A 21,959-nucleotide genomic window follows, 5' to 3' on the forward strand; every position below is an offset into this window, starting at 1 on the left:
ACAACTATAGAGAAAAACCTGATGAATATTACAAAATACTCTTGAGTTAGATAAGTCAGATGTAAAACTTATATACTATATAATTTAACTTACAAAGGTGAAAAAAATTAGGCAAGACTAGTTTATGCTTTTATGTTCAGGGTAATGGGAACTTTGCAGAGATGGTAATGACTGGAAAGGATCTTTAAAGAGGCATCTAAAGCCCTAATGATACTCTATTTCTTATTTTGGGTCCTGATTACATAGGTATGTTTAATTTGTGAAAAGTTACCATGCTGACTGTTAACGATGTTTGTACTTTCATTTTACATTATAATATAAGAAAATGTTAAAAATAAGTGCTTTTCAAGTGTCAGGCACTTATAAGCAACTGATTTTTCTGCTCCTAAATCACTTCTTATTTTCCTGCCTAACTGGTGGTCTATCATGGGATTCGCTTCCATTTTATCACTTGAACAGTGTTTTGTTCTCAGAGGTCACATACGTTGCCTGGGGCTCTCTCCGTCTCCGGGCAGTTTCTTTTTTCACTTGGAGTTGAATCCTGCTTCTAATAAACCTTGCACATCACTCTGATGTGCTCCCTACCGACACTGACATAAAGCCCCTCCAGTTTTGGGAATCTCTACTGCTCCATTTTGGATACATGGGCACTGAGGTCTGAACCAGGCATGGGTTTTTTATGCCCCATCAAGATTTAATGACTTGAGCTTCAAATGTCCCCAAGAAGGAGACTGAGGAGAAAAACATAATTCCTTGATGAGTTTATTCTAGTCCTATCGAAGTTGCCTCCACACAGACTCAAGATACACCAAACCTCTGTAAGAAGAGACCCATTAGGCTAGTTATGTATTTTTCTGAAAAGTTGTCTGGTTAAGTTATGCTTGAAATTTAAGTTATTAAGCAGATATGACTGCTTTTTGTATTGTTATTTAAGAGAAATAAAGATTTATAATTTTTGTGAAGTAATATATACAGTTTAATTAGTTTTATAGAAAACATTTCAAGGCAGTATCAGATCTAAGTTTTCTTTCACAATTCATCACATTTCTCATTTAAGAGGTACTTAATAGGCAGAAATGAATAGTTATATAAGAAAATTATTTTTTCTTGCTGCTTATTTCAAACGTGTTTTATCACATGCTAATTTTCTATCCCATGGGATCTTGGGTATATCGCATAACATTTTGTTTACTTCTAGACATTAAAAACAATTAACAATACAATAATATAAAATAAAATATTTGTTTATACTAATTCAAATTTGGGACACGTCTAAATCAAAGCTTTGCTCTCACATTTATTTTCAGTCTTTTCCTTGAACTTCAGCTCAAGCCTGATCTTTTTTTTTTTTTTTTCCAGGGCTGTAGGGAAGAATATTGTGGTCTGTTTCAGACCCTCCATGTTCCATTTTATTCCTTGCCTCAGCTCCTCATTCCCAGCTTCTGGCTCATTTAGAGTTGGACTGGTAAAGCAGGATGAGAAGAAGGGCATATACTTCTCTACTTAGCTGACCCCTGTGATTCAATATTAGCTGGTGAGAAACAGATGTTCTAGTGCTGGCTCCTTTGTGTGGACTTATTGGTACATCTTTTCAAAACTGTGAAAAGCTTTCTGAATTTCACTGTTCCCTGACATGGTGATATAATCTCTGGCTGACTTTATATTAATCAACCAACAGCCATTAACTTGTAGTGGAACTCAAGACAGATTCTTTCTTCTGGAACCCCTTTGGCCCTAGTAGATACTTCTCTTGGGCAGTAGCCTTTTAAGATATGCCAATTCCAGCTACCTTTGTGGTATCTATGCGGCCTTAAGGAACTGAAGTACTCTCTCCCTCACCCACCACTGGAGTACAACTTGTTTCCATTATTGTTCTCTCTCTCTCTCTCTCTCTCTTTTTTCCCCCCACACTGTTAAAGCAAGCCTCCTGTTGATACTATTTTGGAGGAAAGTCATTACAGGTAGCTTTGCCCTACCCCTACCTCTATATAAAGATTCTCTCAATAGTGCTCTTGAATTTTGTCCACCCTGAACAAGCTGAAGAGTTTAAGCAAATCAGTCAGCATGTTTTCAGTAGTAAGCTATGTCCCTCCTGGCAAGCATCCACAACCTCTGAAAGTGTTCTTTTGGTGCCTTCTTCACTTGCCTTGAGGTGGGAAGGGGAAGAGGGGCATCCCCATACTCTCCACTATGGGGATAAAGAGTATTTTATATTCAGTGTTCCATACTCCTGGCAATTCCTTCATAACCATTCCCCATATTCCAGTGACTAAATCCTTATCGTGCTTGATGTACGTTGGAGACAGGTATTAGTTACTAAACCTGATTACCTTATTCTTAGTTAGTCCTGCATTTGTTTCTACCTTTTCTATTTAGAATTATGTGCATTTGTATCTTATTCACTTCAGCTTTGAATCTTTCATGAAACTCTAAAAAAGTCCCAATTGACATATTTTTATGTATCTAATACTCTAGAACATATTTAGAACATATATTCCCTTAAGTCTAAAAACTGCATCTATGATTCTATAGGCCATTGCAATCTAATGGGAATATAGCATAAGCCACAAATGTTATTTAAATCTTTCTAGTAAAATGATTAAAACATTAAAAATGGATGGAGTTAACCAAATAATATGATATTTAACCCTGCATATTCCATATGTAATCATCTCAACACGTGGTCATTATAAAAATGTTAGTGAGATATTTTATGTACTTTTTAAAAATCTTCCATTTCACGCCAGTCAGAATGGCTGTGATCCAAAAGTCTACAAGCAATAAATGCTGGAAAGGGTGTGGAGAAAAGGGAACCCTCTTACACTGTTGGTGGGAATGCAAACTAGTACAGCCACTATGGAGAACAGTGTGGAGATTCCTTAAAAAACTGGAAATAGAACTGCCTTATGATCCAGCAATCCCACTGCTGGGCATACACACTGAGGAAACCAGAAGGGAAAGAGACACGTGTACCCCAATGTTCATCACAGCACTGTTTATAATAGTCAGAACATGGAAGCAACCTAGATGCCCATCAGCAGATGAATGGATAAGCAAGCTGTGGTACATATACACAATGGAGTATTACTCAGCCATTAAAAAGAATACATTTGAATCAGTTCTAATGAGGTGGAGGAAACTGGAGCCTATTATACAGAGTGAAGTAAGCCAGAAAGAAAAAGACCAATACAGTATACTAACGCATATATATGGAATTTAGAAAGAGGGTAATAACCCTGTGTACGAGACAGCAAAAGAGACACTGATGCATAGATCAGTCTCATGGACTCTGTGGGAGAGGGAGAGGGTGGGAAGATTTGGGAGAATGGCATTGAAATATGTATAATATCATGTATGAAACGAGTCACCAGGCCAGTTTCAATGCACGATACTGGATGCTTGGGGCTAGTGCACTGGGACGACCCAGAGGGAGGGTATGGGGATGGAGGAGGGAGGAGGGTTCAGGATGGGGAACACATGTATACCTGTGGCAGATTCATTTCGATATTTGGCAAAACTAATACAATATTGTAAAGTTTAAAAATAAAATAAAATTAAAAAAAAAATCTTCCAGTATTTAAAGTCTGGTGACTATCTTACATCACCTCTCATTTCTAAGTACCTGTATTTCAAGTGCACAATAGCCACATGCCCTAGCAGCTATCATATTGGACACTGCAAACATAGCTAACTTCTTAGGGGATAATCTAGGTTTTATTCATCTCATTATGCATTTGGCACATGAAGTAAATTGTTAAATATAAGATGAATGAAGACATGAATTAATTTATGAGTACCTATGAGAAAAGTTAAAATATGTTCTTGTGAAGAAAGTTATGAGAAATGTTCATACAAGATTTGGAGGTTTTCATTAACATTATGCAAGATAAATGTTTAGCTATTCCTGCATTAAATAATTGAAAATTAAAAACAAGGGAAAATGACATTGAATTAGGAATTATTGGATAAAATACTGAGGAGTTGGCCGTTCCTTAAAATATGATTAAGAGTTTGAATTGAGCAACTTAAAAATAAGTTATTTTTAAATAAAAAGCAAACCAAATAGAATATTACAGTAGTTCCTGTTACGGATTTTCCTGATGATTAAGACCGTAAAGAATCTCCCTGCAATACAGGAGACCTGGGTCCGATCCATGGGTTGGGAAGATCCCCAGAAGAAAGGAATGGCAACCCACTCCAGTATTCTTGCCTGGAGAATCCTTATGAACAGAGAAGCCTGGCAGATTGCAGTTCATGGGGTTGCAAAGAGTCAGACATGACTGAGCAACTAGTTGTTAAGCGTGTTAGTGGTGATCCTGGACCTTCCCAGGGTCAGGATCCTGAGGACATCAATGCACCATCCTTCCCCTGTTGTCAGCTCATGCTAACTCTAGGTCAGGTAACTAGGAGGGAAAATCCAATATTTTAATTTAGCCTGCAAACAGAAATGAGGAGCACACAGTAATGTATACTAAAAGTGTTTTTGGTACGAAGAGCAGGGCACGATTTGCTTTTTCTTTCTCACATTTGTTTTTTATTGACACAACTGTTCAGGATAAGACTTTCACTGCTTATTCTATTTCTGTTTAACTTAGTGGAATTTCTGAGTTATACATAAATATAGTAAAGTTTTACTGCCAGACAAGCCTACCCACAGACAGTATTGACATTTATATTCTATTGAATCTGCAGGGGGCTATAAATGTTTTTACTGCCTTCCAGTGAAACTTGAAGGTATCCTATTGATATCAATCAGATAATTTATAAGAATAGTAGTAACTTATAACCAGAATGAGTATACAATTTTGAGAATATCTTTTGTTTTATCCAGAATAAAAGAACATATATTTGTACAGGAAACATGAGATTTGGAGACTGGTATTCCTAAATTCAAATCCTAGTTGAACTTGTATCACCTTCGGAAAACGATTTAAGTGTTCTAAAGTCCATTATGAAGAGCTGTTACTAGAATTAAAAATAAAACAGCAAGTGTTAATTAACAGAGAGGAGCTAACTCAGTTATTGGCCATTTTGCTTCTTAAATATAGATTAGTTTTCATTTGAAGTGAGGTAGTGATTGGGAAGTTCCCATGTTGGTGTTGGCATTTAAACTGGTCTTTAAAGAGTACGTATAACTGCGATAGGCTGAACAGGGCAGAGGAAAAAAAAAAAGAAATAGATCTATTAAAAATGTTCTACAAAATTATAGACAGCTAAATTTAAAAACTTAAAAATTCAACTGAACCTATTTATTTCCTCCCTTGGTCATTATCTTTCTTAACCCCTTCATTAGTGATTTCTCAGTATAAATCTTGAACCACTTGTGAACAAAGCAAACAACTTTTAGTCTGTTATTTTTGAATGGAAGATTGCCACTGAAATTACAAATGGAAATGCTAAAGCGCTTGTTTATATTTCCTTGTTAAGGACTTAATGATGTTGCTTGCCCTCATAGATTTTCTATCCTTTACTACATATTGTACTTTCTAGACATTCTAGCAATTTATCCTTAGATGAATAAATTGTTGATGTTAAAATTATATATATATGTATATATATATACACACACATATATATATATATAACAATTATCAAGTAGACATTATTATTGAAATGAAGATTTGGAGAGAAAGGCAAGCATATTTCTCCTAAATTAGTGGTATAAACTACTGTGATTCTAGGTTTGAGCACAAACTGATTCTAAATATATGGATTGTAAGGTGAGGGACTAAGTTTTAAGATGTGATTTCATATCAGAGGTTGTTTTGAATTATTTTTTCCCTGAATATGTATGTAGTATTCTGATATACTTTTAAAGAATGATATGCCATACTTTTAGAACTACATTTTAGTTGATCACTTTGCTTTAAAAAATTTAAGACTTGATGTCCTAGTAGGAAAAATAAATGAGACTAAAGGTATAATTTAAACTTACAACCAGAATTGAAAGAGACACGTGTACCCCAATGTTCATTGCAGCACTATTTATAATAGCCAGGACATGGAAGCAACCTAGATGTCTATCAGCAGATGAATGGATAAGAAAGCTGTGGTACATATACACAATGGATGATTACTCAGTCGTTAAAAAGAATACATTTGAATCGGTTCTAATGAGGTGGATGAAATTGGAGCCTATTATACAGAGTGATGTAAGCCAGAAAGAAAAACACCAATACAGTATACTAATGCATATATATGGAATTTAGAAAGATGGTAACAATGACCCTGTATACTAGACAGCAAAAGAGACACTGATGTATAGAACAGTCTTTTGGACTCTGTGGGAGAGGGAGAGGGTGGGATGATTTGGGAGAATGGCACTGAAACATGTATAATATCATATATGAAATGAGTCGCCAGTCCAGGTTAGATGCACGATACTGGATGCCTGGGGCTGGTGCACTGGGACGACCCAGAGGGATGGTATGGGGAGGGAGGAGAGAGGAGTGTTCAGGATGGGGAACACATGTATACCTGTGGCTGATTCATTTTGATATATGGCAAAACCAATACAATATTGTAAAGTTAAAAAATTAAATTAAATTAAAAAAAAACTTATAGCCTAGTTCATCATTCTATCTTATAATGTATTTTTTGCAAAGTAAAGAAAATAAAATATTTGGAATTAGAATATTAAACTCAGTAGAAAGTGCAATAGATGAAAGATTGTTCATATTTCCATGGAAAATTGCATATATGATCCCATTATCTCCTACTACTCCTCTCTCATAAAGCACTCATTCAATGGATGTATTTTATAGTTCTGTAAAACTTTTTTAGATTATAAGGTGTTCTGATACAGGAAGAAATCCTAAAGCCTTAGGCTAGAGCTGGATTAAGGTTATTGAAAATGAAAGAGCTGTGTAATATTTTTGGCCTTTGGGAAATTTCCAGACATGATATTGGTGATTTTCTTTTTAAAAATTTAATACTTCACAGATATACTGGAAAAACAAAACAAAAACTTCATGCATCAAATGGAACATGTATAGTAAAGAATGGTACTTATTTTGTTTTCCAGCCAGGGGTTAAATCATCAGTGTCATAATGTACCAACACAGGTTATTTTCTAGCCACAGCATCTAAAATGACAACTTCTGAAGTGCTATATTCTTTCATTTCCCTAGGTTTCATGGTTTATTAGAATAGTTGCAGCACATTTTTAGGCTATTTGATTTGGAGTTAACGACAGGGGTAAATCAGAGCTCTCAAATATTTTAAGTCAGTACTGAGTATGACCTTAGCACTTTCATATGCATCAGTATTCTCCATCCAGGATTCATGTTAGGAAGTTGCTAGAAGGAAAAAAGAAAAATAAAACCCTGAACCAAAAACCTTATTATTCCTTTGCTGCAGGCCTCTTTGTCTATTTCATATCAATCAAGAAAGAAACTGCAGTTTTTCTTGTTTCAAATGTCTATCTGCAGAGTTTCCTCTTGCTATGCCTGGCCTATTAATTCTCTTGAAGAACACACCTTACTTTATGCAAAACCTTCCAATAATTCTTCTGTTTCACTGATCATGTTTAAAGACATTTAGCTGGGCAAGAAAACCTTTCTTGTTTATGCAGCAACCACACTTTCACCATTTCATGCATTTTCCTGGAATACATTTTGTGTTTTCCACTGAATTTTCTTTCCATACACCATTCTACTTCTATTCTTCCCCCTTTAAAAAAACATTTCACTTTAAGATACATACATTAATAAACATTTAGTTTATAAAGTGTAAGAATAAATGGCTAATACATCCAAAATCATACCATCCAAAATAATATTGTTAACATTAGCTCAAACATTTCCCTAAGCATAGTTAGAGAATGTTATCTGGCCAGATGGGCAAGCAGAAAAAGTAAGTCATGTATACAGTGGGAAAAGTCATAGCTGTCCAGAATTTTTCCATTCTATTTGACACTATTGTTAATGAAACGATGTTTAAATGAGTTTTTAAAATAACTTTTGGCCTATGAAAAATATATAGTTACATGCTTATTCAGGCTTAATGAAGATATTTCGGTAGTCTTACACATGAAAGATCTTAAGAAATAGAGACTTCCTGAAAGAAAGTGAAAGTGAAGTCATGTCCAGCTCTTTGTGACCCCGTGGACTGTAGCCCACCAGGCTCCTCCGTCCATGGGATTCTCCAGGCAAGAATACTGGAGTGGGTTGCCATTTCCTTCTCCAGGGGATCTTCCCAACCCAGGGATCGAACCCAGGTCTCCTGTATTGCAGGCAGATGCTTTAACCTCTGAGCCACCAGAGACTTCCTGAACCTGAATTAAAAGAACACCTACAATGAAATTATTTGTAAAATGTAATTGTTTTTATTGCCTTAACTGGAAATGTTAAGAACCATTATCTCTTCTACTAAAGAAACATTAATCTAAAGTTCATAAATTCCTGAAAAAAAAAAGTCCTGTTAAATTCTAATACTTGCTCATATACTTATGAATAATACAGCCATAATTCTCAAATAAGAGAAGATAAACAACGACTTGGAGAAATCTGTGAAATGATAGCTTCTCAATGGTTGGACAGCTAGAAAGATTATTTTACAAGAATAATGCATTTAGTTTTAATTAACTTTAATAGCTTATTTAGCCACTTATGACTGGGCTGGATTTCATCAAGTTGTTTTTTGGTCCATGTTGTTTCTTTTGATTTATTTTGTTCTGTGTTATTCCAGAAGAGCTCACCAGAGTTATATTACTGAATTCTTTTAATGGTGAGAATATTTATTATTTTTCTTTCTAGTTAATAGTAGTGTTGATGGGTATCATATTCTGAAGTCAGCTTTTCACCATTTCAAAACTTTTAGGAAATTCTAAAAATATCTACAGACTTTTATTCATAGTTTACTGATGATGGATAAGACAATAGTCTCCTTCATTCTTCTCCCATTCTCCCAACCACTACTTGTAGTCAATTGTTTAGTTCTTTTAATAACTTACTTTTCTCTGTCAATCTGAATATTTAGATTTTCTTTCATTTCAGGGACTTTTTTTTTCTGATATTTGTCTTTGAATAATTTTGATTCTCTTTTCTATTCTCTACCTCATGGAAGCCAATTATTTTCACCAATTATTATATTTTATCTTTAATTATTTCATTCTGTATTTCACTGTTATTTCAAGACTTTTTTCTAAGTTACTACTTGAATTTCAAACCATTGTTATTCTCCTACTCATGGTTTCCAACTCATTTTACTGTGAAAAACAGACTTCTAGTTTCCATTCTGCAATATCAAGATAGAGCTTGGAAGTTGCCACTCCATCCAAACAAAAAGTAAAAGGCTGAACAAACTAAAAAATCAACAAGTCTTCTTACTAGATTTGTCAGAGAAAAAATATCATGGGGCTAGCTGCTGCTCCCAAAATCTGAGACACAAAATTAGAGAATGGATAGAGAGCATCACAACTTACTGAAACATAAACCTATGAACAGACACTTCCATGGGAAGCAGTACCAGGGTGAGGAGATCTAAACAGTAGTAGACAGATTGCTAGAGGCTCAATGTGGACTACTCTGAGAGTTAAAACCTGGAAGGCAGTGCAGTCATCGAGGAACCCTCACTTGTTTTACCTTCAGGAGTTATATTTATTTTGTGGATATCAACAAACTAAGTCTGAATTTTAAATGGAAAGGCAAAAAATCCAGATGAGCCAACGAAATATTTGAGAAGAACAAAATCAGAGGATTGACAACATTGCATGTCAAGATTTTCTGTAAAGCTAAAATAATCAAGATAGCATGGTATCACAATAGAACAGACATATAGAACAATGGACTAGAATACAGAGCCCAGGAATAGACCTGCATAAATATAATCCACTAATCTTCGACAGAGGAACAAAGGCAATGCAATGGAGCAAAGATAACCTTTTTAACAAATGGTGCTGGTACAACCGGGCACAAGTGAAATAAAGAAAGACTACATGCAGAATTTAGATTCTTCACAAAGGTTAACTCATAACTGATCACAGACCTAAATGTATTTTAATATAAAACTATAAAATTCCTAAAAGATAAAATAGGAGAAAATCTTAATGATCTTCAGCAAAATATGACTTTTTCAATGTAACATCAAGGGCATGATACATGAGAAAACAAATAAAAAATGTAGAGTTCATTAAAATTTAAAACTTTTTCCCTATGAGAGCCACTGTCAAGAGAATGAGAAGACAAGCTGCAGACTGAGAGAATATTTGCAAGAGATATGTCTGATAAGGGACTGTTAGCCAAAATATACAAATAGTTCTTAAGCTCAACAATAAAAACAAAGAACCTGACTGAAAAGTGGGCAAAAGAACTGAAAAGACACCTCATCACAAAGTTATACAACTAAAAAAAATAAACATATGAAAAGATATTTAATGTCATATGCCATTAAATTGAAAATCAAAACAACCTCAAAATAATACTATAGACCTATTAAAATGATTAAAATCCAGAACATTGATAGCACCAAATGCTCAGGAGGATGGGCAGGAACTCTCATTCATTGCCAATAGGAATGAAAGTGCCACTTCAGAGAACAGTTTGGTAGTCTCTCATAAAGCTAAATATACTGTAACCATATGACCCAGCAATCATGCTCCTTGGTATTTACCCAAATGAATCAATAGCTTATGTCCACATCAAAAACTACACATGGGTGTTTATGGCAGCTTTATTCACAATTGCCAAACTAGAGGCAATCAAGATGTCCTTCAGTGGATATATATAAACAAACTGTGGTACATTCAGACAATGGAGTATTATTCAGCACTAAAGAGACATGTGCTATCAAGCCCTGAAAAGACATGGGGGAAACTTACATTACTATTACTTAATATTACTGCCTGAAATAAGCCAATCTGAAAAGCTATTCATTGTATCATTTCAAAAGTACCTATGTTATCCCAGAAGTGGCAAAACTATGGAGACAATTAAAAAACAAAAAAAAAGAGATTTGTCCAGGATTGTGGCAAGAAAGGTATGAATGGTAGAAAACAGAGAATTTTTATGTCAGTGAAAACTATTCTGTTTGATTCTCTAATGTTTGATATATGTTACTATATAGTTGAAAACCCATATAAGAAACATCACGTGGGTGAGTTTGTGTGTGTGTGTGTGTGTGTAGACAGGGGCACTTGGGAACACTGTAATTTCCAATCAGTTTTGCTCTGAACCTAAAACTGCTTTAAAAATGTTTATTAACTAAAAATAGAGATTAAAATAATAGCTGTTTTTGATAGCCAGGAATTGGCCTGGCATTGCTGTTTATTCTTTGATATTTCTAGGCACTAGACCTATATTGTCTGGCCTTGGTGTTCTGCTATTGAAGCTGAGCGATTTCACAGAACACCTGCATTAGACAAGGTCACTATGTGACCATAATGGATCAACATAAAATCAAGATTACTCTGTAATCACATCTGAATGAAGGTAAAACATGCACTTTATTCATACTACAAAAGTGGCTAAATGTTTTACTATTTTGCTTAATATAAATGATTGATGTTTCCTTTCAGTTACATGTTAAGTCTCACTTCACTCTTTCTGTCTCTCTGATAAAAATTATGAAGGTAGTCACTGAATTATCTTGCTTTCTGACAGCATCCAATGCAAAGTAAAGTCTTGCTTTATTGAAGCCATTCTCCCAAAACACTGAACACAGATCAAATCCTATAATAAGTTCCAACATTCTCTTCATGGGACATCCCATGGTTGCTCAAGGTGTGAGATCTCCATCAATGAAATGCATCAGTGAGTTCAACTTTGTTCAGCTACAGTTGTGTCTCTGGTAGTCTTTGAATGAACATCAATAATTATTCCTTTAATAGTATAAATATAATATTCTTAGACCTCCCATCCCTCCTTTTCACCCTTTCTGTATTTTCAAATTGGGTCCAGGTTTTCCTTATATTCAGTTCATTTTCATATTAAATTATCCTAGAGCACAAAACATTTTGGGAAAAGATATTCCTATCCCTAAATCTATATCTTATTCCAGACTAGAGTTTGTTGTGTTTTTTTTTTTGTTTGTTTTTTCCTGCCTACTGTTTCTCTTTTACTTATTTTCTTATACTCAGTGAAATTTCCCTTGGCATCTGTTTTTCAAATTGATTATACTTTAGTTGTCAGGACTATGCAACATTTAATTTGTGTAGTTAACATGAGTAAATTATTGTTACCACCCAACCCATCTCATCTGAGAACTGTTTTTCTTCTTTTCACAACTAGTTTGACCATGCATTTGCATGCTAAATTGCTTCAGTCGTGTCCAAAACCTTGTGCTCCTGTGAACTGTAGCCCTCCAGGCTCCTCTGTCCATGGGATTCTCCAGGCAAGAACATGAGTGGGTTGCCATGCCCTCCTCTAGGGGATCTCCCTGACCCAGGATTCAAACCTTCGTCTGTTACTTCCCCTGCATTGGCAAGCAGGTTCTTTACCACTAGAGCCACCTGGGAAGCTCTAATCCGATCAATGAGTACTGTTGTATTTACTTTGTTGGAGAATAGAGTGTTGTAGTGCAGTACAGCTTTGACGGGCCCTGTTGCCATGTAAGAGGTGTTATTACACATGTAAGTCAGAATCCATTTCACCTAGCTAGATTTTATTGTGCCATTATGTAGAATATATCTGGGTTTTAGATAGAGGTCTCATTTTAATAGTGATTCTTTTTTTTTTTTTGTCTTTTTTTTTAATGGAGTATGTACTGCATTTTTATTTATTTATTTTTTTACTTTACAATATTGTATTGGTTTTGCCATACATCAACATGAATCCGCCACAGGTATACACATGTTCCCCATCCTTTAAAAAATAGAAATTCCTTGCAATTTTTTCCTCTTGATAAAATTTTAACCATCTGCAATGGTTGTCATTTTTTTTCTGGAAATTAGATGATACTAAGTGGGAGATACTAGGAATTTATTCATATAGTCTTTTTTTCCATCTGGAATAGAAAGAGAAGAATAGAGTCAGCAGAAACTGAACCATGTCTGAATCTTTTATTTCTTTTTATTTTTCTTCCTGTTGTTTTCTTCTTAACTAATTCTTCCCATTTTTGTGATGTGAGAATTTCTTCTGCAATTTCTTCTGAATATTCTTCTGTTCTGTGATTTGTTTTTAAATATTACCTCAGTACTGAAGGAGGGATTATCTATGATTCAGCTGTATGTGTATGTGCCTGTATGTCTTTTTACCTTCTGTCTTACAAGTTCAAATGGAACTCCTGTTATATTCCAAGTCACTAAAATACATTTTTATTCTCATATCCTTTAAAAGTTTGTTATCCATGAAAATTTCCTGATTTTTAGCTGAAATAAATTTTTTCTTCTCTGAAATCCCTGGCATGATATTTAAACAGTTGTCCAAATATGAATTCTTTAGGAAGAAATGACAGTATCTTATAGGTCTGTATATTATGGAAAACTTGCAAAAGATATGTAGTATATAGGTTATTCCAGAAAGAGTATTTGATAAAGAATTTAACAGTGTGAACAATATTATCAGGGACACGATGCAACCACTGAAATTGTTTTAATAGATATGAGTTTCCTTAAAACTTAATAGTCTTCTTTCCTCTCCATTTTATACTTTCTAGTTCCATGATATAGCAGTGTTGATGTACAAGTTGATAGCTTCTATATTTCTCCACAGCCATATATTAGATACAAAGTATAAATAAATACAAACATATTCATGCCATTTTTTCATGACTTGTTTTCATGAAAAAGGATTATTCATCACAGCTTTTTTTTTCAAACTGTCTTATTCATTAATGCATCATGACTTCCTTCCACCCACTCATCAGGTTTAATTGATTTAACTAAATGGTTTTAAAGTATTTTATTTAGCCAATGAATGTCTATAAACATTTTATTTCTCCAAGATGTTTTCTAAAAGCAAAATTGTTAGATCAAAGGGCACACACATTTATATTTCTAAAAGAAATTGCAAGGTTAAATTCTAAACAGCAGTAGAATTTCCATGATTAATGTGTCATCAATGCACAGTATTTCTAAATCTTCTAAATCTCATGGGTGAAAAGTTGACATGTTACTGTGTTAATAATTTCTATTTCCCTGGCTGCTGAACAGTTCAGCTTATTTTCACATGTTTATTGATTCTTTGAAGATTTTTATATTGAATTGTTTCTATTTCTGCTTTTAAAATCAGTATAAACCTTCTGCCTTTGACCTGTTACCCTAGATATCACTTGACTTCCTACTTTTGCATTCCAGTCCATAGGAATTCTACTCCGTAGGAAGGTGAGAGTTGGACTATAAAGAAAGTTGAGCACCAAAGAATTTATGCTCTTGAACTTGGTGTTGGAGAAGACTCTGGAGAGTCTCTTGGACTGCAAGGACATCCAACCAGTCAATCCCAAAGGAGATAAGTCCTGAATATTCATTGGAAGGACTGATGCTGAAGCTGAAACTCCAGTACTTTGGCCACCTTGTGCCAAGAACTGACTCATTGGAAAAGACCCAGATGCTGGGAAAGATTGTAGGTGGGCAGAGAAGGGGATGACAGAGGATCCTGGCATGTGGCAGTCCATGCAGTCACATGAGTCAGACACGACTGAGCGACTGAACTGAACTGAAACTTTCTGCATATTAATGTTAACCTATATTTCTTACGTATGTTGTCCATGTTTCCCCAAGGGCACTGTTAATCTTTTTGCTTTTTAAAATTCATATTTAAATTTACTTTGCTTTTTAATAGTTTCTGGGTTTCTTGATTGGAAGTAGTTCTAAATTCTGCCCTAAAATTTATTATTTATATTATGTGACTGAACTGAACTGATTATGCTTAAAATTTAATTTATGTAGTCTTATAATAATTATAAGCCAGGCTTCAGCAATACGTGAACCATGAACTTCCAGATGTTCAAGCTGGTTTTAGAAAAAGCAGAGGAACCAGAGATCAAATTGCCAACGTCTGCTGGATTATCAAAAAAGCAAGAGAATTCTAGAAAAACATCTATTTCTGCTTTATTGACTACGCCAAAGCCTTTGACTGTGTGGATCACAATAACTGTGTAAAATTCTGAAAGAGATGGGAATACCAGAACACCTGATCTGCCTCTTGAGAAACGTATATGCAGGTCAGGAAGCAACAGTTAAAACTGGACATGGAACAACAGACTGGTTCCAAATAGGAAAAGGAGAACATCAAGGCTGTATATTGTCACCCTGCTTATTTAACTTCTGTAGAGTACATTATGAGAAATTCTGGGCTGGAAGAAGCACAAGCTGGAATCAAGATTGCCGGGAGAAATATCAATTACCTCAGATATGCAGATGACACTACCCTTATGGCAGATTATGAAGAGGAACTAAAAAGCCTCTTGATGAAAGTGAAAGAGGAGAGTGAAAAAGTTGGCTTAAAGCTTAACATTCAGAAAACGAAGATCATGGCATCTGGTCCTATCATTTCATGGGAAATAGATGGGGAAACAGTGGAAACAGTGTCAGACTTTATTTTTCGGGGTTCCAAAATCACTGCAGATGGTGACTGCAGCCATGAAATTAAAAGACGCTTACTCCTTGGAAGGAAAGCTATGACCAACCTAGATAGCATATTCAAAAGCAGAGACATTACTTTGCCCACAAAGGTCCGCTAGTCAAGGCCATGGTTTTTCCTGTGGTCACGTCCATACATGTGAGAGTTGGACTGTGAAGAAAGTTGAGTGCCGAAGAATTGATGCTTTTGATCTTTGGTGTTGGAGAAGACTCTTGAGAGTCCCTTGGACTGCAAGGAGATCCAACCAGTCCATTCTAAAGGACATCAGTCCTGGGTGTTCATTGGAAGGAATGATGCTGAAGCTGAAACTCCAGTACTTTGGCCACCTCATGCGAAGAGTTGACTCATTGGAAAAGACTCTGATGCTGGGAGGGATTGGGGGCAGGAGGAGAAGGGGACGCCAGAGGATGAGATGGCTGGATGGCATCACGGACTCGATGGACATGAGTTTGGGTGAACTCCAGGAGTTGGTGATGGACAGGGAGGCCTGGCGTGCTGCAGTTCATGAGGTCGCAAAGAGTTGGACATGACTGAGTGACTGAACTGAACTGAGCTGATAATAATTATATGTGATATCAGGAACAATTGCATTCACTGTTTCTATCTGATGCGTAATCCCTGGGACTAGCACTATTTGCTCAATATACTATTCCATTCCTAATGCATGAAATGCCGAGTTAGTTACTAATTGCCTCTCACACTAACATTTCTTTGTGGAATATTCTTCAATTATACTGATCTATTATTATTTTTATTATTACAGTGATTCCATCTCAATATTTGTTTCAGGAGTTCTGTGGTTATATGCTTTTAGGTCTAAGGCTTTTTCTTCTCCACAAAATTTTGTTCATTCTTAGATGTTTAAGCACATTAGAGATTATTTGACCTACTTGGTTAGGAGTCAGTAAGGTGAGTTTCAGTCCCATGAGTTCCACCATTCATGACTTTTCCATGGAAAGAACCTCTAATTATAGAAGCAGTAGGGTACACTTTCAACATATGAGATAGACACTGAAAATAATGAAAATTTGAATAAGAGCAAAGAAAGACTGTCAAGTACAGTACTAATGTCCTCTTTTTTTTTTTTTGTAACTTCACTTTAGGAGAAGATACTGTTTTCACTTTGTAGGTGAAAAGTGGGGTTCATGATAGTTTAGAATGAGCCAAGACAACACGGTTGCTTTTATACTGTTACACTGGGTCTCTGTCAATATGCTTAAACATACAACTCAAACAGGCCTGAATGGTGTTGCTCGGGAGAATTGTTTACCTTTGTTAAATAATTAAATCTTTGTTGTTATATGCCCTGGAATATGCTACCTTGAGTTGCATGTGTGAGAAGCAGCTGGATTGCACAGCCCTAGCAATTCTGAACATCTCCCTTTTGGGATTTTTAGTGTGAATTGATTTGAGAATTGTACCTCTCCCCAGTAGTGAATTTCATATACACCGCATGCTTGCCTCCATCTTAAGTCATGCATTCCTGACAAATGGCTGGGGAAAAAAATGCAATCTAATTTTTGTGATAGAGTAATAGAAATAGAAAAAAAGATGTGTTTTTAGATAGTCTTGGATGTCATTGTGATGACATTATATTGAAGGTTTGAACATAGTTTGACAATTTGATACATATAATTTCACAAAAATAATAAAAATGTTAGTATTTACTATTGATGGCATACTAGAATGGATCAATATTCTCATTCAATTTGTTTTTAAAATGTTTTTGAGAAAGGATTTCCTTATCTATATAACACATTTATTTATTACTATAACAAAGTATAGTTGCATCTGAGATTGGCAGATAAATACCTTCCGTTTGAATCTTGGGTTTACTTCTTTTTGAGAATTTAGGTTTATAGTGATTAAGTCAATTTACCAGCAAATTATAATAATACTTCTTACTTATATAATTAGAATGCCAGCATGAAGTTATGTTTCCTGAGACTAGTATGCACCTTTTTAATAACATTTATAATATTTCATTGATTCATAATAAGTATTAATATAGTTCTCTATAAACTGGGAAAGCCATAAAGGTAGAGATCTTATGTGTATTCTCATCCTTGTCTTATTGCTTTACATAGGCATGCCACATAGTAAGACCTCAAAAATTTTATGTTAAATCAATGAAAAATTAATGAAAAGGGATTAGCACAATGCTAATACAATGCTAACTGATACATGATCAGTTCAGTTCGGTTCAGTCGCTCAGTTGTGTCTGACTCTTTGTGACCCCATTAACCACAGGCACGCCAGGCCTCCCTGTCCATCACCAACTCCCAGAGTCCACCCAAACCCATGTCCATTGAGTTAGTGATGCCATCCAACCATCTCATCCTCTGTCATCCCCTTCTCCTCCTGCCCTCAATCTTTCCCAGCATCAGGGTCTTTTCAAATGAGTCATCTCTTAGTATCAGGTGGCCAAAGTATTAGAGTTTCATCTTCAACAACAGTCCTTCCAACGAACACCCAGGACTGATCTCATTTAGGATGGACTGGTTGGATCTCCTTGCAGTCCAAGGGACTCTCAAAAGTCTTCTCCAACACCACACTTCAAAAGCATCAATTCTTCGGTGCTCAGCTTTCTTCACAGTCCAACTCTCACATCTACACATGACCACTGCAAAAACCATAGCCTTGACTAGACGGACCTTTGTTGTCAAAGTAATGTCTCTGCTTTTTAATATGCTCTCTAGGTTGCTCATAACTTTCCTTCCAAGGAGTAAATATCTTTTTATTTCATGGCTGCAATCACCATCTGCAGTGATTTTGGATCCCAGAAAAATAAATTCAGACACTGTTTCCACTGTTTCCCCATCTATTTGCCGTGAAGTGATGGTACCAGATGCCATGATCTTAGTTTTCTGAATGTCGAGCTTTAAGCCAACTTTTTCCCTCTCCTCTTTCACTTTCATCAAGAGGCTCTTTAGTTCTTTTTCACTTTATGCCATAAGGGTGGTATCATCTGCATATCTGAGGCTATTGACATTTCTCCTGGCAATCTTGATTCCACTTTGTGCTTCCCCCAGCCCAGCGTTTCTCATGATGTACTCTGCATATAAGTTAAATAAGCAGGGTTTGACGTACTCCTTTTCCTATTTGGAATTGGTCTCTTGTTCTATATCCAGTTCTAACTGTTGCTTCCTGACCTGCATACAGATTTCTCAAGAGGCAGGTCAGGCGGTCTGGTATGCCCATCTCTTTCAGAATTTTCCACAGTTTATTGTGACCCACACAGACAAAGGCTTTGGCATAGTCGATAAAGCAGAAATAGATGTTTTTCTGGAACTCTTGCTTTTTCGATGATCCAGCGGATGTTGGCAATTTGATCTCTGGCTCCTCTGCCTTTTGTATTACTTATTAAATAGAGCTATTTATTTTAAAATGCTTTATAGCTCACAATATATTAAAATTTGGTCATTGAGATTATATATGACAGTACTTACACTGTGGGGGCGAATTTCTTTTAAGTCTTAAATTTTCAACTGATCTTACATGATTGATGTAAAACAGAAAATATGGTTAAACTAAAAACTGGTTTACTGGGTTTTAGCCTGAATCCCCAAGGAGATTTATTTTCAATCTAGTTGAGTTAAGGTTATTAAAAATGGCATTGCTTACATGATACTGTGAGGCCATTAACTATAGAGGTGCTAGAAGTCTGCACAATAATATAATAAATGAGATCATTTGAATGTCATAAGTGGTCTTCCTTGATATGGATATTTTAAATCATTGCAAACATAGTGTTAATTACATTTCCTGAGACTACAAACTCACTTTCTATAGTGAAAGCTGAAAACAAATCTTATATTTTATAGCAAAATGCCAAGTGGCACTTGTTCTGTAAGTTTTCCCTGGAATAAGTAGTTAAACAGTACAAAGGTAAAAGGGCAATGCCAAGAGATGATTTAGTTTCCAAATGTTCATTCCTTTCCAAAGAGCAAACCACAGTGCTACACACGAAGGAAACTCACTGTTTTTTTACACAGGAAAAATACCTGTACTTCATCATAATTTCTTTTATTTTTTTTTGATACCAAGTTTCTTTTCATTAAGAATTCAAGCAAGTTTTGACATTTTGAATGTCTGGGTCATTCTGAATCTCTCCGGAGCTTCTGTCATGAAAAGGCTGATTCCACTTTTAAAATAACTGTTGTCAAAAAATAAGCAGTTTAATAGATCATAATTATGCAAATCTTCCTCAACAAACTCCTACTGTGTAATAAGTATTGCATGGCATCCAATGTTTCTATTTGATCAAAATTAGTACTGAGTGGTGTTTCCATGGCAAATGTGAGACTAAGATCAACTGAAATCAATCTCTGATTTGAACACGACTCAACTCTTACTTCCTTGGAGAAGGAAATGGCACCCTAATCCAGTACTCTTGCCTGGAGAATCCCATGGAGGAGGAGCCTGGTAGGCTACAGTCCATGGGGTCGCAAAGCCATCTATAGGGTCGCACAGAGTTGGACATGATTGAAGCGACTTAGCAGCAGCAGCAGCAACTCTTACTTGGTGAGAGAAAACAATTCTAGATTCTGGTTTCTCTGAATCTGGTCAGCCTAGATAATTTTCACTATTTCATAAAGAAATTAAAATCTCTAGCAGCACATTGCTCAGATCACTCAGATAGTTGATGGCAGAGCCCAGGATGATATCCAGGTTTCTCTAGTTGTAGTCTATTGCTCTATTAAGTACACAGCAGAGAAGCTATTAATTAGCAACCTGATTCAAGCTCTTTTGTCAAGACAAATTATTTAAGTCAGATGTTCTGCTTTAAATAAGTCCACATTTACCAATTAGATATCAACAAATGCATGCACATTTTTAGTTTCCAAAATCTGATATTAATATATTCTTCTTTTGACCAAAAAAAAGTTTTCCTATTTTGGTGAACTTACTTAAATCATTAAATGATTAGATGGCATAATACAAGCACAAATTAAACCTAGACTTATGAATTATCTAGTTTTCCTTTCTATTTAAAATAACAGATGTGTAATTCTTAGTCTAATACTAATAGCAAATAAATATATGAAGACAAATATTTAAATCCTTATTTTTATTTCCATATTTGCCATTTATTACAACTGTAGCAAATTCATCCTTTAACTGGATTACTGATTGTTGAACTTTGGTTTTTTAAGAGCATGTTCTAAATGATAGATAAAGTCAAAGCAAACATAGGACAAGTTATAACAAAATGTCAAGTCATTTTCAAGTCATTTCCAATTATTTGTAATTTCCAAGTTTGCCCATTTCAGTTTCCTTTAAAATATTTTGATCATATGGAGTTAATATTCTTCATCTGTTTCTTGTGCTAATTTTCTCTTCCCACTGGAACTTAGAATGTCAAAATCACTAATTTATTAATTTTCCTTAAAATTAAAGCTTAGATGAATGTTCTGGGCATATTGTGGTTCCCTCATCATATATTCATTTTGTTCAGAATGTACAGTCTTTGAACTTAAAAGCTGGGCCAAGTTATAATGAAATGTTTGGGGAATAATAAATTGAAAAATACAACCAGAGGCACTTTTCCTGTGCCCATTGTCTCCCCACAGTCATTATTTTGTTCAATAATACTGAGTTTGGAGAAACCATGAGATATAACTGATACATATTTACTTTTAAGCCTAAGGCACCCAATGATTTACAGTGATGGGTGTCTGCCCATAATATTGCCATTGCTTTTTTTTTTTTTTTCCAAACTCATAAGAGCACTTTTTATTTGAGGCAAAGAAAAGCCTAGCTGAAAGGATTACAGTTCCAAGCAATCAAAACCCCACTGTTAGAGGCACTATTCTGATTTTGTGAATTCAATTTAGAAAAGAGTATTTGGGTTGCATGTTCCCCAGATCCCCAGACTAGAAGGGCAAAGGAAAACTGAAGAGACTTCTACTAATCTACTATTTCTGCTCTTTGGACCCGACACCAAGCTGGCCGAGCCCTCGCGGGTTTGTCTAGAAGTTGCTGACCCACCACTGAGGGACACGGGCCAAATTACGCTACACACAAGAAGAGTGAGGTGGGAGACGGCGGGTCACCTGGGCAAGGGCAGGCGCCCGCAGCTTCAGAACGCCTTCAGAACTCCTCGTGGAAGGGGTAATCCCTGTGGGAGGCACAGCTCACCAAGGCACAGGCCCTCCAGTCCCTGTTGTAGCTCAGCAAGGTGTTCATATCCTCCTTGTCCAGTTCAAAGTCAAAGACCTAAAAAGAAAACAAAACAGAAACCACAATCCGGTAAAGCTCTGTAAATAGCTATGCAACACAGGTAAGGGCTTCCCTGGTGACTCAGTGGCAAAGAATCTGCCTGCCCATGCAGGAGACTCAGGTTCGATCCCTGGGTCGGAAAGATCCCCGGGAGAAGGAAATGGCAACCCACTCCAGTATTCTTGCTTGGAGAATCCCATGGACAAAGGAGCCTGGCGG

At 35.7% G+C, this 21,959-nt stretch overlaps 1 protein-coding gene across 1 annotated transcript in view; it reads right to left on the minus strand.

Moving 5' to 3' along the window:
* Positions 1 to 21,234: 21,234 nt before the first annotated feature.
* The window catches only part of LOC104989288 (aldose reductase-like), a 1,711-nt gene continuing 986 nt past the window's right edge, over positions 21,235 to 21,959 (minus strand). The window contains exon 2 of the mRNA XM_010840922.1: positions 21,235 to 21,737. Within this exon, the coding sequence (XP_010839224.1) occupies positions 21,612 to 21,737 (126 nt within the window). The 3' untranslated portion in view covers positions 21,235 to 21,611. The remainder of the gene's footprint in view (positions 21,738 to 21,959) is intronic.

The sequence above is a fragment of the Bison bison genome, unplaced genomic scaffold, assembly GCF_000754665.1.
Source record: "Bison bison bison isolate TAMUID 2011002044 unplaced genomic scaffold, Bison_UMD1.0 scf7180017864149, whole genome shotgun sequence".
Taxonomy (NCBI): domain Eukaryota; kingdom Metazoa; phylum Chordata; class Mammalia; order Artiodactyla; family Bovidae; genus Bison; species Bison bison.